Below are 14,526 nucleotides of genomic sequence, written 5' to 3'. Positions count from 1 at the left end.
GCAAGCCTATAAAAAACAAAAATTGATTGAATCTTTCACCCTTCACCATTCACCATTTACTGAAATATCAAATTAATTGGAAAATTGTTGTTGGCACATTTGGTTTGGCTGAGAAACACATGTAAAAGACGAAAATGCCCCTCGGTAGTTAACTGTCGAACTATGGAACCGACTGCAGTTAACTACCGAGGAAAACTTCGACAGTAAACTACAGAAGAAAACTGAAAACTTCGGCAGTTAACTGCCGAGGAAACCTCAAACCTGTTTTTTTTTTTTTGACAAAAACCATACATTATCATTATTAATATTTATTGATTTTGAATGTTTCAATCATTATTTTGATACGTTTCAAACAATTGCAATATTATACTTATGCGTATATATCTCAATAAGAATAGCATTTAAATTAGTGTAAAAATTAAGTTGTTTTGCACATTACTTAAATAAAAATAATAATAAAAAATCGTTAAAATAATTGTGCACAACAATTTTTTTTTAGGTATAATATGTTGTTATATTTTCTACATTAAAATAATTGTGCACAAAGTTTTTTTTTATTTAAGTAATTTGCTGAATAATATTCAAATGCTTAATTTTTACACTTATTGAAATGTTTTTTTGAGGACTTAAATGCTCTTTATTTTTTTGGTCAAGATTTCAATGATATTCTTATATATATATATATATATATATATATATATATATATATAAAAGTATAATACTGCAATTGTTTGAAACGTACAAAATAATGATTGAAACATTCAAAATCAACAAATATTATTAATGACAATTTATGGTTTTTGTCAAAAAAAAAAGTTTGAGGTTTTCTCGACAGTTAACTGCCGAAATTTTCAGTTTTCCTCGGTAGTTAACTGCAGCCGATTCCATAATTCGGCAGTTAACTGCCGAAGGATATTTTCATCTTTTACATGTGTTTCTCAGCCAAACCAAATGTGTCAACAACAACAATTTTCAATTAATTGAATCCTATTATGAAATTAAAAAAAAAATCTACAATTGAATGGGTTATGACAGTAGTGCTTTTATTTTCTATTTCTAATGTGGGCTTTTTTTTTAACAATAAAAAATGAATATTTCTACTGTGGGCTTATGAAGAAACAATGTCATTTATTACTTGTTTTGACAATTTGTTAAATGCACATCAGAAGTAAGTGTTGGTTTGTCCTATGCCATAAATTGTTTGCAGTCATGGATTGTTCTGTTAGAAGATCAGAAATTAATGCTGCTACCATACTTGGTAAAGCATCTCTTTCCTTGCATTGAAGAGTTTTGAATACACACATAAACCACTTTAAGAAAGTGATTCCTATATTCTCAGTAAGTGATTCTTGGATTTTAGAGAAATACCTTGTGTCTGGAGTGTTTGGCGGAGCTGGATCTTCAAAAGAACAACCTGATTATTGTCTGCTAACTTCTAGTGGCCAGAACGTTCTGACACTATTACAGGTGTGTTCAATTACCATATATTATTAAACATTACTGATGTGTTTTGATTTTCTGTTTAGCTTTATCAAAGAAGCATTTAACAGTTGATACACCGCATTTATGTCGGTCTAATCTCTAATCTGATACTATAACTTAATGTTGAACGTTGTTTCTACTTAACAACTAAACACAACAGATTGTAAATTGTAACTAACATAAATTATTTTTAAGACCTTATACTCTTGCGTTGCATGGGTTCATAATACTAGTACATAACATATTTGATTGACAATAATCAGGCCGTTGCAGAAGACATTTCTCCATTAGTTGAACTTGAAATGGAAATTTAGTCATTAGTGGACTCAAGGAATCTCTTTAATAATGAGTATATTATCATACTTGAAAGAGCCCCACATATTGGTAGCTTCTTTGGGTAATTTTTATTTCCTCCTTGTGAATCCTAGAACAGAGCAACTTTAGTAAAAAAAATAAATAGGCAATTAACCCCTTGAAATTGTAAGTTTCGTCAATTACCCTCCTAAAATTAACAAAATTTCAATTACCCCCTGAAATTTTACAACGTTAATCAATTTACCACCTCCGTCAAAAATTTTATGTTAGTGAACATGACGTTTTGCAAATATCCCCCTGAAATTTTGCACTTATGTGCAAAATGCCATCCAAATTTAAAAATTTATATTATTTTTTTCTTAAAAACAAACGATTAATAGTTAAATATTAAAACTAACTATTAATTTTGGAATTTGGGAAAACTATATGCATATATACATCAAAATAGACTTCAAAATGGGGAAAAATGTGTATTTTTTAAAGTGATAATAATGGGATGATTTGTGGATAATTTCAAAGGTAAAGAAATATATGTCTAAGTGTTTGACATTTCTCAATAAGTGTTCCTCTATACATACCGATCACATATTTCATTTGCTGATGATTTGTGTCTTTTTTACATGAATATTACTTAATATGCTACATATGATATGTCGGTCTGATAGTATTGTGGTGTGAGCTATATTGTATACGATGAATGATTGTTCCTGCTTGAAGCACAAACAAGAAGTTAGAATGAAGATTTCAATAAAGTGTGTAAACAAGAACAAATCATATGAAAATATTGGGGGTTGTGTAGTTTAAATGGTTTGAGCAAATTGTTGAAGGAGTTGGAGGAGTTAAAAGACTAAGATGGTGAAGGAGAAAATATAAATTTAAAACTGATTATTAATTTGTCTATAAACCCCTAAAAATAATAATTTGTCTATTAGAAATAACAATTATTGACACTTTAAAAATACACATTTTTCCCTATTTTGATGTATATATGCATGTAGTTTTTTCCAAACTCCAAAATTAATAGTTAGCTTTAATATTTAATCGTTAATTGTTTGTCTTTAAGAAAAAAAATAATATAAATTTTTAAGTTTGGGGGATATTTTGCACATAAGTACAAAACTTCAGGGAGGTATTTGCAAAACGTCATGTTCGCTAACAGAAAAATTCGATGGAGGGGGTAAATTGATTAACGTTGGGAAATTTCAGGGGGTAATTGAAGTTTTGTTAATTTCAAGAAGGTAATTGATGAAACTTACAATTTCAGGGAGGTAATCGTCTATTTACTAAAAAAAAAAAAACCCCAAATACTTTTCTTTTATAAATTGGTATTTAAATTTTAAAGCGGTAAATTTATATTTCTTCAATCGGTTTGACCACTTTCTGTTCCCGCTTCTCTTTCACACAACTTAAGCTGGTCTTTGATAAAAAAACAAAAAGAAGTTAAGCTAGCCAATTTTTTTTGAAGGGTAAGCTAGTCTAGGATCAAGTTGATTCTTTCAATTTTTAATAAATTGATTGACAAAAATCATAAATCAGAACAACTTCACTAAAATGTAAATTGAGTATATGAAATGGTCATAACAAGATTAAACTAATTAAATAATGAGTGAACAACCACATAATTATATTGCAATTATGATAGTGTATATATATATATGAGAAACTACAAAACTTGATCCCAAAAATTCTTAAAAGGCATAAATCTTTTTTCAAGAGTCTCGTCTTTTGGTTCTCTAAAATTCATATATTTTTGCTATGAACTGATGCAAAATAAATATATTATATAACAAGTCGTGGACATGTTCCCCACACATGACTCCATGCGTGCAACTCACGAGACAGTGGAAACAACTGTCGAAATCCTCTTATGTGAGCCTCTCGCATGCAATATTGCACTCCCCATGCATGAGGCAGAGGTCATCAAAAACAACTTTTTCTAAAATCTTATGTTTTGCACGTGATGAGATTTTAAGTCACACTCAACAAATAAAATACACGTGATTTTGCTCCATTTAAATCACTCTACTTGAATTCAATGATTTATATGTACATATATATTTTATTATTTATTTCTTTTTGTATTACGAATTCAAAATTAACTTATTAAATTGTAGATAAATTATATCCCTCTAGGTCTTTTTTTTAATAAGTTATTCACTTTTTAAATTTATTAAATACTAAAGATGTCCGTTCGTAAAAGAAATTATATACATCATTATTTCAATAAATATAAATGAACAATTGTTTGTTATAAAAACGATTTGAGAGAGAATATAGTGCATCAATATATGCATTTGATCTATTATGCATTTCAAACAATGGTCTCAAGGAAAGTCAACAATGGCAAATAAACAAAGCAACAGCTGTGTTGTACATATCCATAAGGTATTTAGACATCAATCTGTATGAAAGTGACAGCTCGGAATGTGACAAGAACCGCGTTCTAATTCGATTTTCAACTTTTGTCAAAAAAAAATAAAAAAAAATATCGATTTTCAACATAAAGTTAATGAATATTGCTAATCGATATATAAAACTCGCATTTGCTAATAATAAATCGATTATATGTTCTGTTTATTTCAGATCTACTACATGAATTCAACACATACATTTTTTTTTTGAAGGAATGAATTCAACACATACATAAATGTCACAAATTGTTGATAGCTGATGCATTTTAAGTCGTGTCCGTCTCAATTACAATCATTTATGTTAGATTAATTATTTAATTAAGTTGTGATTGCCATAATCAATTATTTGTTAACAATATGATAAATTGTTAGGAAGTACTATAGTATTAGTTATTGATGAATTATTTGAATGAACTTTGTTTATAGATAGACTTTGATAGGTAGAATAATTCTATTATGTCCAATGAACTATATATCCCCTTAACAATTTAACTATTTAAACTTATCTCCTCGGAATATTAAAATGAAATAGACTCTTATTGTAATTAAAAAAGAAGTGACTATTCCCCATCACTAATAGGGCCACCCTCCTCTCAATAGCTAAAACTCTAAACCACATACTTCCTCTCTCCTCCTTTAACCTCCAACACCATTTATCAATTAAAAACATGTCAAATATTACATACCTTTTAATAAATAAATTTACTTTTTTTCAAAAAGAAAAGTTAATAAAACTTTAATACCAACAAAAAAAAAAGTTAAATTTACACGACATAACATTTTTTTTTCTTTCTAAAAGAAATAACAACCTTTCATTTATCATTTCCTCAAAAAAAAAAAAAAACATTTAATTATATCATAGGTTCTACTCACACTATATATTTTAGTTTTTAAAGTCAATAACATATAGCCATTTAGCCATCCTATTTGACAAAGCACATAGTAAAATGTACGGTGGTCAAATTCGACTTAAGAGACATAAACAATATGCTCCAATTTCATCACCACCTTATCCTACTATTTTATCTATAAAAGCAAGCCTCAAATCCTTGATCTATGCACACCAAAAATACAATATCCCATATCTTCATTCACAATGGTTTCTTCTTCAGTTATCATCCATTTCTTCCTCCTTTCACTATCTCTTTTCTCACTTTCTTGCTTATCAGCATCTCAACCACACTCCTTCATTCTTCCTATAAAAAAAGACCCATCAACCAATCTATTCTACACATCAGTTGGCATAGGAACTCCTAGAACAAATTTCAATCTAGCCATTGATCTTGCTGGAGAAAACCTTTGGTATGATTGTAACACTCATTATAATTCATCATCCTACATTCCAATTGCATGTGGCTCAGAAAGATGTTCAGATGTTGCATGTATTGGTTGTAATGGCCCATTCAAACCTGGTTGCACAAACAATACATGTCCTGCTACTGCAACCAACTCATTAGCCAAATTCATTTTTGGTGGTGACCTTGGTGAAGATTTCATTTTCATTTCACAACAAAAAGTTTCTGGCTTGCTCTCAAGTTGCATTGACATTGATAGACTTCCATCATTCACTGGAGAGGATTCACCACTCAACGGCTTACCAAAAATCACTAAAGGAATTATTGGTCTTTCAAGATCAAACCTTTCACTACCAACACAACTTGCATTGAAAAACAAGCTTCCACACAAATTCTCTCTTTGTTTACCTTCTTCAAACAAACAAGGATTCACTAACTTGCTTGTTGGATCAATTGGCGGTGACCCTTTTAAGGAATTGTCCAAATTTGTTCAAACTACACCGCTCATTGTCAATCCCGTTTCAACAGGTGCAGTTTCTGTTCAAGGTGTTCCTTCAGTTGAATATTTTATTGATGTCAAAGAGGTGAAGGTTGATGGCAATGTTTTGAACTTAAAGCCTTCTTTATTGTCTATTGACAAAAAGGGAAATGGTGGCACCAAAATTAGTACCATAATTCCTTTCACTGAATTGCAAAGTTCTGTATACAAGCCATTTATTCGTGATTTTCTCAAGAAGGCTTCGGATAGAAAAATAAAGAGAGTGGAATCAGTGGCACCATTTGAGGCATGTTTTGACTCTTCTAGCATTAAAAATTCTGTACCAAGAGTTGATCTTGTGCTTCAAGGTGGAGTGCAATGGACTATTCATGAAGCAAATTTGATGGTTAATGTGAAGAAAAATGTAGCATGTCTTGGAATTGTTGATGGAGGGACAGAGCCAAGAATGTCATTTACAAAAGCTTCAATTGTTATTGGTGGACATCAATTGGAGGACAATCTTTTGGTGTTTGATTTAGCTTCTTCCAAATTGAGCTTTAGTTCCTCACTTTTGGTTCACAATGCAAGTTGTTCCTAAATTCTACTCTTGAATTAATGGCATAGGTTTATAAAGCATCAAATTGCACTACTATGTATACCCACTCGGAAAAATAACCAACTAGTTGAGTGATAATTTATGTTAAAAAGAATATGATAATAAGAAATAAATATATTTTTATAAAAATTGATACGACATGTCCATGTAAATTTGTGATTGTTTTTATAAATAAATTTATATTATTGTTACCTCAAAATTAAAAATTAATATTATTTTTATAATCTCTTGGTAAAATATACATCCTCTGCTCGATAAAAGGTAATAAAAGTCACATTTGTAATAAAAACAAAATTATCCCAAAAAGAATGTCGCTCTAAATTTTATCTGTCCAACACTTTTGTAGGTACCTGCTTCAACTACTAACATAAGAAGATAATCGTTCAAAGAATTCCAATGATTGTATAAGTTATTTTTTTGTTTGTTTTTTTTTACGGAAATATATAAGTTAGATAAGTGCATGCAAATAAATTAGGTACGTGCATGCGTGGAATATTGGATGATGTATGTCAACAACAATGTATGAACAGTAAGTCAACTACAACGGAAAATTAGAGCAATAGATGTATCGTACATATCATATCAACTCGTAATCGTAACTAGCTGTATGACAAGGACAGTGTTCCATTTTCAGACTTATGATCTAATTCGAATCTGAGCAGGTTTAAATAATTAAGGAATATTGAATTGAGAGGTGGCATGTGGGAAAATTTTACATTACACATCTACGCTTATATTTTTATCTTACAGGCTAAATATTATTATTATTTTTTTGAACAAAAAGTTAAATATATTTTTAATCTCTGCAATTTTCATCCTAAGTTTAGTCTTTACAAAATTTTATTTAGATTTAGTCCTTAGACCATCAACAATGGTATGATCTTAACTATTTAAGATCTGATATCTAATAGGTATTTTTATTGTAGAGAAATTTTTTTGGGGTCTTCAAAGATCCAGGGTCTCATTTAAGACCTCAATGCTTAAGCGGACCCCACATTACTTTTGCTTAAAATAATCAATGATATTGTACTATTGTTTTTCAATTGTAATTTATCTTGGTTTTTTAATGTTATTCTTGGGACCCATATAGACCTTTTGTTGGAGAGTCTCCATTGCAGTTGTTGAGTACCTATTAGATACTATTATTAAAAAATTATAAAAAAAATGATGTGTCCATGTGAGATCCGTTTAAGACCTTAAAATTGAAGGTCTCCATTGTGGAGGCTCTTATTTGCATTTTAGGGAGACTACTTTGAAGGATTAAAAATATTATTTTTTGTAAAAAGTTTTCCTTTTAAGATAGTTGAAACGGAAGTACACAAAACGTTTATACAAATGTTAATTTCACCTCTTTCAACTATTTTGAATTAATCCAACGTTATTTCACCCCTAAATGATATTTTCTTAAAAGTAAATTCGGTTTGGAGCTTAACTCAATTGGTAAGGATAATGCATAATATATGCAAGGTCCGGAGTTCCAATTCAGAAACCACAAAAAAATCAAGATTTTCGACTTAATTGCTTTCCCTCAAAATAAATAAATTACTTTCTTGAAAAATTTAATATAGCATTTCTCAAAATCATACAGGAAAATCTATCTATATTAACTGTTTTTTTTTTTTTAATTTATTTTTTCCAACAGTTAAAGATCGTTGAGGGTAATAAGAAATTGTTTTTACGTATTGCTGCTTTTATATTGTCCCTCGTGGAGGTGTGTAAGTGGTTCAGACAAACCGACGAAACCGAACCAAATCGAAAAATTATTCAACCTTGTGTCTATTTCGGTTTAAAATCGAACCGAACCAAGCTAAACCGATCTAGTTTGGTTCGGTTTTTGGTTTTTGATTTTCAGATTGAAAGAACCGATGAATTGAATCGATGCTAACCCTACGACCCGTTTTACAAATATTACTCCTCTTTATACACTTATGGTTAACCCAAAAGTTAAAGCCAACCATAAAATACACCTTAATCCGTTCACTTTCTTCCATCAACATTTTATCTTATCACATAGACTCTTTCATTTCTACTAAAAAACCTTAGCATCAACCACCCCTTGGTTGCTCAAAAAAAAAAAAAAAAAAAAAAAAAAAAAACCACCCCTTGGTTAATTTTTTAATGTTAGTACTTAGTTATACAAAGTTGTTTAATAAAAGAGAACATGGAAAACAAAATATGGAATACAAAGTGTTGGAATATTTTACTATTTATTATATTCCAATATCGTAACAATAATTATATTAGCTATTTATCAATTGTAAGTCTTAGTTGATTACTGATCAAATTAAGTAATAAAGCTATTAGATTTCTAATTGGATAATTAATTAAATATTTAATTAGTTGATACGGGACTCGATGAGTGGACGTCCGGATGACCCATTAACAGAATAATGGGAAACCTAATCGTCATCCAATATAAAAAGGTTATGGTCCCAATACACCTTGTTCTTGTTTGTCATCTCTCTGTTTATCCTTGTTATTGAAAGGGCTGCCATGAAAGCTTCGGTCTTCATGTTTGATTTATTGGGATTGATTGAATTTGTCTGGTTGTTTCTGCCGTACAAAGCCTTATTCTTCTAATTTGGGATTAGTTCCCAATTAACATAACCCTGTTATTAGAATTGGATCATATATTTGAGATCATTTTACGTAAACCCTTTTGCACTTTTTGTGCTTCTTTTGTTTGGTTTACTAGACACTATAATTTATGGCGACTGATTGTTTACTCTCAGATTTTACGTTCTCCGTTGTTTTATTTTTCTATGAGAACAATCGGTATTCGAATCGTATTTTTTATTTTTTTTAATTTTAATTTTTATCACCAGAAAGATCATATGGCACTGCAGTTAATTGTTTAATCTGTCATATGATATATTTGTGATTTTTTTTTTCTTGGCTTGATAAATTCATAGATTCAAATCAATTTCTTTTTTGTTTTTCTTTTTCTATTGCGGCGATTCATTCATTTTGTTGAATGATCGAACAATTTTTTTTTGTTATGCAAGATCGTTCCTGTTGGTGATTACTTGAATCATATTTTCTTGAGAAATTGAATGTTTGTGCCTATTTTGTTTTATGTGCACATAAAGTTTCAATTTTAATAAATTATATATATTTTTTGTTGCTGTTGCCGATAAGTAATCATCATGAACATGAAGTAGTTGTTTTTTTTTGCACATAAAGCGTTTCTTCATTAAATTTTGTTCTACTTTTGGATTGAAATTTGGTTGCAGTCATAATTTTTGAGTAAATAATATTGATTTACTTTTGTAATTACAATTTTTGGATATCATAGAGTTTTGGCTTTATCTTACAACTACACACATTGGCATTAGTTCGAGGCTTATAATTTTGTCGAGATTTGTGGATTCAAGTTGAATTGATTATCGCTTATGATACATATTTGACTGATTTTCATATTTTTAAATCAAATATTTAGTTTTGACTTATTTTTTAAAGTTCTTTATATTGTTATATCCTTTTGGTAGCGGGTATAGCAAATATAAATATGTCGTTAACAAATGAGTATTTAGATTTGATTTGACATGATTTTCAAATATCATTATCATATTTTAAGAGATTAATTCTTATAAGAAATTGTTTTTGATTCACATAGATTTTGTACTAGTTTATTTTGAGAAATAAGGTAAATTAAATTTTGTTATATATATTTGATCGTTATATATATAAGCATATTTATGCACCTCATGGCTTAAATATTACATATAATATTAATATATATGATTATAATGTAAAATAAATAATTCTAATTTATAGAGCTCAATCTTTCATTAGTTAGCATTGATAATCGTAGGCTAAGTTAATAGGTTGTGAAACATGAGGGTACTACTGACATTATTCTTGCTCATCCATTTGTTTCTGTAACATGATCTAGATTATCCATATATTTAAAAGGAAATGTTTTGCTTCTTTTAGTTATTCAAGGTCTATTGTATAAGCTTTGGAGGAGCCATCTAAAACTCAGATGTTAGCGATGCAAGAAGGTCTTCTGACTCCTACATTTCATTTAAATCAACTTCCTTGCTTTTCACTAACTAATTTAATCAATATAATAAAGATTATCCCTTAAGATACTTCAAGCTTTGTGGCAGGATGAGCCATCTTTCCGATATTATTATTATTATTATAGAAACATAATAACTTAAACTAGATAATGAAGATATTACTAATTTTTATTTTGCAGGTGTTCGCCTTGGATGTGGCTGTCAATGGAGGGACCAAGGTTTCTTACAGAATTGGTTTGCTTATGAGGAAATTACTGGAGCTGGATGGTATTAAGGCTGAAGGTGAAGCTAAGTTGCAGAGAAAAGTTGAGGTAATGTTTATGGTGTTGAGAGTTACTGACTTGAAGGCTTAACTGTTGGTCCATTACTTTTTATGCTAGGTCATGGTGGCATTGTCCTAAGAAAAGGGAAACACCAGTGATAAAGAGGTTCCTCATTTTTCACTGAGGAACCTCTTTTTCACCAGTGTTTCCCTACCTTTCAATCTCAACCGCTTCTTTCCTCCATCATAGAAAATTCTAAGGTCATTTTGCTCTTTTAATTTCAAACATATTTATGATTCTTTTCATTCATTTTCAACACTTTTAAGGGTCCTTCATCCATTTCCTTATACCACAATGATTCATTGTTTTTTTTTTTTTTGAAGGGATGATCATTGCTCTTGGATGCTTCTAATGTTTTGGTTGTCCATTTTCCATTTTTCAACTCAAACTCAAGGTGGTCGATCAAGTGTAAACTTATCAAACACCATGGGTTAGTCTCAGATTAGTAAACCGTAGTGGGGAGATGGGCTTAGTGAGAATGTCTACATTTTGATCAGCATCGGGGACATGATGTACTATGAGATTTCTAATTGACTACTTTCTCTTCATCAAAGATTTAGAGCTTCATATGTTTGGTCCTAAATATGAAGCACTGCATTATGTAATAGGGATATGATACTTAGGTTGTGGCAATAAGTGATAGGAGTTTGGAAATTCACTTTTAAACTCAGTAATCAAAGAGGACACCCACAAAATTTCTGCAAGCGGTGCTGACAATGTTGTTGTATTTTGATAGTTTATCGTTTTAGTAACGACTCAGGTTCAAATACTAATAAGTTTTAGCAATTAACAAATTTTGATAAATATTTATAATGTTTGTGCAATATTTAATAATTTGCTCATTTTCCTTTGAAATAATTTTTTTAAAAAATACGTTATTCAGTTTGAAAATGATAAAATGATGAATAAAAAAAGTAGACAACTACTATGCATTAATGTATGCATTTGATGTACTACACAATTGAAGCAACTTGGGCCTCTCTCGTGGAGTCTGGACGGACAGATATAGGGAAAGTCAAGTCAACAATGGCAACCAAACAAAGCAACAGCTGTGTTGTATATATCCATAAATATTCATATGAAAGTAATTGCATTGCATGACAGGGAATCTAGCTCCATTCCGCGTGGCTTCAGACCTTTCTAATTCGATTTTCAACAGAAAAAATAATGAGCTTTTTTTATTTTAGAATACAAATTTAATGAATATTGAAAAACGGATAATTAAAACTCACATTTACCTATTGTAAATCAATTATATTTTAGTTTTTTCTGTTTCTTTAAAAACCCAACACAAACAGAAATGTCACATTATGTAAGGGTGAGAAAAAATTGGTTTTATTTGAGTTATGTGGACTTGCTTGATCATTTCATCATTTCACATATATTATATTATGAAAAATGTATAAATAAAAAAGAGAAAATTATCTGATTTTTTGTTTTTTTTTTTGTTTTTTAACAACTTTTCATTACATTATAGCTTCTACTATATATTTTTTAATAGCCATCCTATTTGACAAAGACTCCAAATTAAATGTACGGTGGTCAAGATACAGTCATAATTAAACAATGTGCTCCACTTCACCACCTTATCCATCTATAAAACCAAACCTCAAATCCTTGAAACTAAGCACATATATTAAACATTATCATAACTTTTCTCTTCACAATGGCTTATACTTCTGTCATCATGCATTTCTTCCTCATATCACTAGCCCTTTTCTCAGTTTCTTCTTTATCAGCTACTCAACCTCCTACTACTACAAAACCACACCCATTTATTCTTCCCATCAGAAAAGACCCATCAACCAATCTATTCTACACATCAGTTGGCATAGGAACTCCTAGAACAAATTTCAATCTAGCCATTGATCTTGCTGGAGAAAATCTATGGTATGATTGTGACACTCATTATAATTCATCATCATACACTCCTATTCAATGTGGCTCAACAAGATGTACAGATACTGCATGTGTTGGCTGCAATGGCCCATTCAAGCCAGGTTGCACAAACAACACATGTGCTGCTTCTGCAACCAACTCATTAGCTAAATTCATTTTTGGTGGTGGCCTTGGTGAAGATTTCATTTTCATTTCTCAACAAAAAGTTTCTGGCTTACTCTCAAGTTGCATTGATATTGATGGATTTTCATCTACCGCTGAGGATGATTCACCACTCAATGGCTTACCAAAAAACACTAAAGGAATTTTTGGTCTTGCAAGATCAAACCTTTCACTACCAACTCAACTTGCATTGAAAAACAAGCTTCAACCAAAATTCTCTCTTTGTTTGCCTTCTTCAAACAAACAAGGATTCACTAACTTGCTTGTTGGATCAATTGCTGGAGACCCTTTTCATGAATTGTCCAAATTTGTTCAAACCACGCCACTCATTGTTAATCCTGTCCCAACAGGTGCTATTTCTGTTCAAGGTGCTTCTTCAATTGAATATTTCATTGATGTGAAAGCTGTTAAGATTGATGGCAATGTTTTGAACATAAAGCCTTCTTTGTTGTCTATTGACAAAAAGGGAAACGGTGGCACCAAAATTAGTACAATTAGTCCTTTCACTGAATTGCAAACTTCTGTGTACAAGCCCTTTATTCGTGATTTTCTCAAAAAGGCTTCAGATAGAAAACTAAAGAGAGTGGAATCAGTGGCACCATTTGAGGCATGTTTTGACTCTTCTAGCATTAAAAATTCTGTACCAAGAGTTGATCTTGTGCTTCAAGGTGGAGTGCAGTGGACTATTCATGAAGCCAATTTGATGGTTAATGTAAAGAAAAATGTAGCATGTCTTGGATTTGTTGATGGAGGGACAGAGCCAAGAATGTCATTTACCAAAACTTCAATTGTTATTGGTGGACATCAATTGGAAGACAATCTTTTGGTGTTTGATTTGGCTTCTTCCAAATTGAGCTTCAGTTCCTCACTTTTGGTCCATAGTGCAAGTTGTTCCTAAATCCTACTCTTAAAGCAATGGCATAGGTTTATTAAGCATTTAGCTTATATTATTCGGATTGAATGTTGCAGCTTAGATTTCTCGTTTTTCTTTTGTTTGCTTTGTTGTTTCGTTCTGTATTTTGTTGGACACAACATATATGATGTAATTGTGTTTTGCACCGTGAGGAAATATATACAATTATTTTTGCGATGAAGTTAGGAATGTAAATTTGATCCACCAAATTTATATTCATTCAATCCATCTATACAGCAAAATCTATCAAATCTATCCACCAAACAATTTTTTTTTGATGGATTGGATACAATCCATCCAACTTATTTTAAACATCGAATTGATTAATTCAAATATTAATATTAATCTAATGGATAAAAAATCATAATAGTAAAAAACTAAAAAAAAATATGTAAATATTAAAATTAATTTAGAAATAAGAAATTGGAAAAATCTCAAAATAAAAATATAAAGTTATACATATTTAATAGGGGTGACAAAATTAATAGTTTGGATGGATAAGATTATGTTTTCTTCACTGGGCCAAAAACATAATCAAGCCCATTTGGGGAAAAAAATGATATTTAGTCTAAAAGCCCAAATCAGTTTGATGATAATTATATTTAAA

General features: G+C 30.3%; 2 protein-coding genes across 2 annotated transcripts; both read left to right on the top strand.

The window, feature by feature from the left end:
• Positions 1 to 5,254: 5,254 nt before the first annotated feature.
• LOC25486104 (probable aspartic proteinase GIP2) lies at positions 5,255 to 6,730 on the top strand. Its single transcript, XM_013607298.3, has one exon. The coding sequence runs from the start codon at positions 5,305 to 5,307 to the stop codon at positions 6,577 to 6,579; it is 1,275 nt and encodes a 424-aa protein (XP_013462752.1). The 5' UTR covers positions 5,255 to 5,304; the 3' UTR covers positions 6,580 to 6,730.
• Positions 6,731 to 12,554: 5,824 nt separating this feature from the next.
• LOC25486103 (probable aspartic proteinase GIP2) lies at positions 12,555 to 14,100 on the top strand. The gene has a single exon (XM_013607297.3). It carries the CDS (start codon positions 12,612 to 12,614, stop codon positions 13,902 to 13,904), a length of 1,293 nt encoding a protein of 430 aa, XP_013462751.1. The 5' UTR covers positions 12,555 to 12,611; the 3' UTR covers positions 13,905 to 14,100.
• Positions 14,101 to 14,526: the final 426 nt, after the last annotated feature.

This window comes from Medicago truncatula, chromosome 2, assembly GCF_003473485.1.
Source record: "Medicago truncatula cultivar Jemalong A17 chromosome 2, MtrunA17r5.0-ANR, whole genome shotgun sequence".
Classification (NCBI taxonomy): domain Eukaryota; kingdom Viridiplantae; phylum Streptophyta; class Magnoliopsida; order Fabales; family Fabaceae; genus Medicago; species Medicago truncatula.
This window is presented reverse-complemented; position numbering and strand designations above follow the sequence as displayed.